Source organism: Seriola lalandi, unplaced genomic scaffold (assembly GCF_002814215.2).
Source record: "Seriola lalandi dorsalis isolate HSWRI2012SDOR001 ecotype SW California unplaced genomic scaffold, Sedor1 jcf7180002003203, whole genome shotgun sequence".
NCBI lineage: Eukaryota > Metazoa > Chordata > Actinopteri > Carangiformes > Carangidae > Seriola > Seriola lalandi.
In genome coordinates this window covers 34-1857 of record NW_019473859.1, presented here as the reverse complement: position 1 = coordinate 1857, position 1824 = coordinate 34, and the positions used below count along the sequence as shown (strand labels likewise).

At 42.7% G+C, this 1824-nt stretch overlaps 1 protein-coding gene across 1 annotated transcript; it reads right to left on the bottom strand.

Annotated features, from left to right (window-relative positions):
• Positions 1-63: 63 nt before the first annotated feature.
• On the bottom strand, positions 64-1619 carry LOC111666973 (tripeptidyl-peptidase 2-like; the record flags this gene model as incomplete). The annotated part of the gene is made up of 3 exons (XM_023422516.2): positions 1355-1619; positions 358-486; positions 64-159 (listed from the first exon to the last, which is right to left on the bottom strand). Coding segments are annotated over exons 1-3 (390 nt in total), but the record flags the coding sequence as incomplete, so codon positions are not given.
• Between the last annotated feature and the right edge of the window lie 205 nt (positions 1620-1824).

Sequence of the window (1824 nt, the reverse complement as noted above, 5' to 3'; positions counted from 1 at the left end):
CAACCATAGTGTTCAAATTCAAAACCAGATGGTTAGTACAGTAATAATGTCATGTCTTCCTACCTGTATTCTCTCTTTAAGGGCCTTAGGGAAGAACTCATAGCCATTTTTAACTCCAATGCGATACTTCCCTGATGGATTGACCCAGGCAGGAGGGATCTGGAAGACATAAAAAGACACAGTGAGAGAGCAATATGAAGAAAAATATGTACAGTGAGGTCCTAATGAAGAGTGTAGTTAGTCTTAAAGAAATCATTACACATAACAAAATTATATCACATGCAGGACAATGACTGCAACAGAATATTTCTTATGTGACAGCGGTTATTATCTTAATATCAAAAGGTGTCTACTCACCTTAAGTATTCTACCAGAGAGGCCAGTGATTATACCATCTTTAGGTTCCGCCACTGTGGTCATGTTCACGTCACCGCTGCCTGTTGTATCGATGATATCGACGATCTTTGGCTTCCCCTCAGTTGTAACCTAAAGAAGCCAAAATGAATTAGGAAATCAGGCTGAACAGGATGCAACATGCAGATTTAGTTACTGATACTGACCAGGGAGTACTGTGGACATCATAAACTAAAAACCTGTCAACAACCTGTCACTTTGAATCTGAACTTCAAGCTGAGTCGTGTACAAACCAACCTGAAAAGTGAATTAACTCCCATATATATTTGTTTACACACACTGAAGGGGTCAGATTCTATATTTGCCCTTTAAAGCACGAATGCAGCAAGGTGATATGTTGTTGGAAATCAGTAGCTGACCTTAATTTACTGTCATAATGCCTCAACTAACCTAGCTACAGAGGCATGACTGTATAAAAATTAGCAGGTGTTTATTCATTAATTTAACACCGTGAGGCTAACTACTTGAACTAGTGTGACTAGGCAGCTAACATGAAGCTAGTCACGGCTCATTACTGACAGCTGACCAATTGTAAAATATTTGAAGTAGCTTCTATGAACCTGGTCGCAACAGCCAAACACAATTTAACCATCTGACTGGACAAACTGTGATAACTGAGGAGACAGAAGCGGAAAAATTCAGCTGTTAGCTGCCAGGCTCACATGCTAGCATGAGTGCCAACTAACTGGCAACCATTATGTCGGTTATCTGTAAATTGGTCTAGCACCGAAACACTATTAGGCAACAGAAAAAAGTATTTTTCATCGATTACTTTATGTTGCTTTAGTTGTCACAAAGCTATACAATTGTTGTTATGGTTGTTGTGTGTATTTGTCCATGCTAACAAGCTAGCTAGCCGTGTACAAATTATGTGAATGAGTAGGGCCTTTAGCTTTGCTACCTCGAAGCTAGCTAACGTGAGGCAGCTGGTTAGGTTTACCTGCATGCCGGGGGCCCCGGGATCCACGCCGGTGTCGAGGATAGCGATGAGCACTCCTCGGCCATCGTACTCGGGGAACCTGGTGAGGTAAGACGTGGCGCCGGTTTCTTTTTTGGGGAGCAGCCCGTGGAAAGGGAACGGTTCTTCGGTAGAATGAGCAGCCATTATTCAGAGGAGCGACAATGAAAACAAAGCAGCGAAATGGGGAAGAGACACACGGTGGGAGACGAGGAGGAGAGCTGGTTAAAGGGGCAGTGCGTGGGGTTATCCTGCGCAGCCACATTTCCCTGCAACCCTCATTCAACAAGCCTTTGACACAAACTGTCGCTTATCATTTTTGAGCAACATTTATATCATTATATCATGACGTTATTTTGACGTTATTTTGCTGCTGAACACCCAAGGCTGCCTTATCCAGCAGTAAAACTATAAACTATCTGGTCCCTGAGGGCAGTGTGGGAATAAGTATT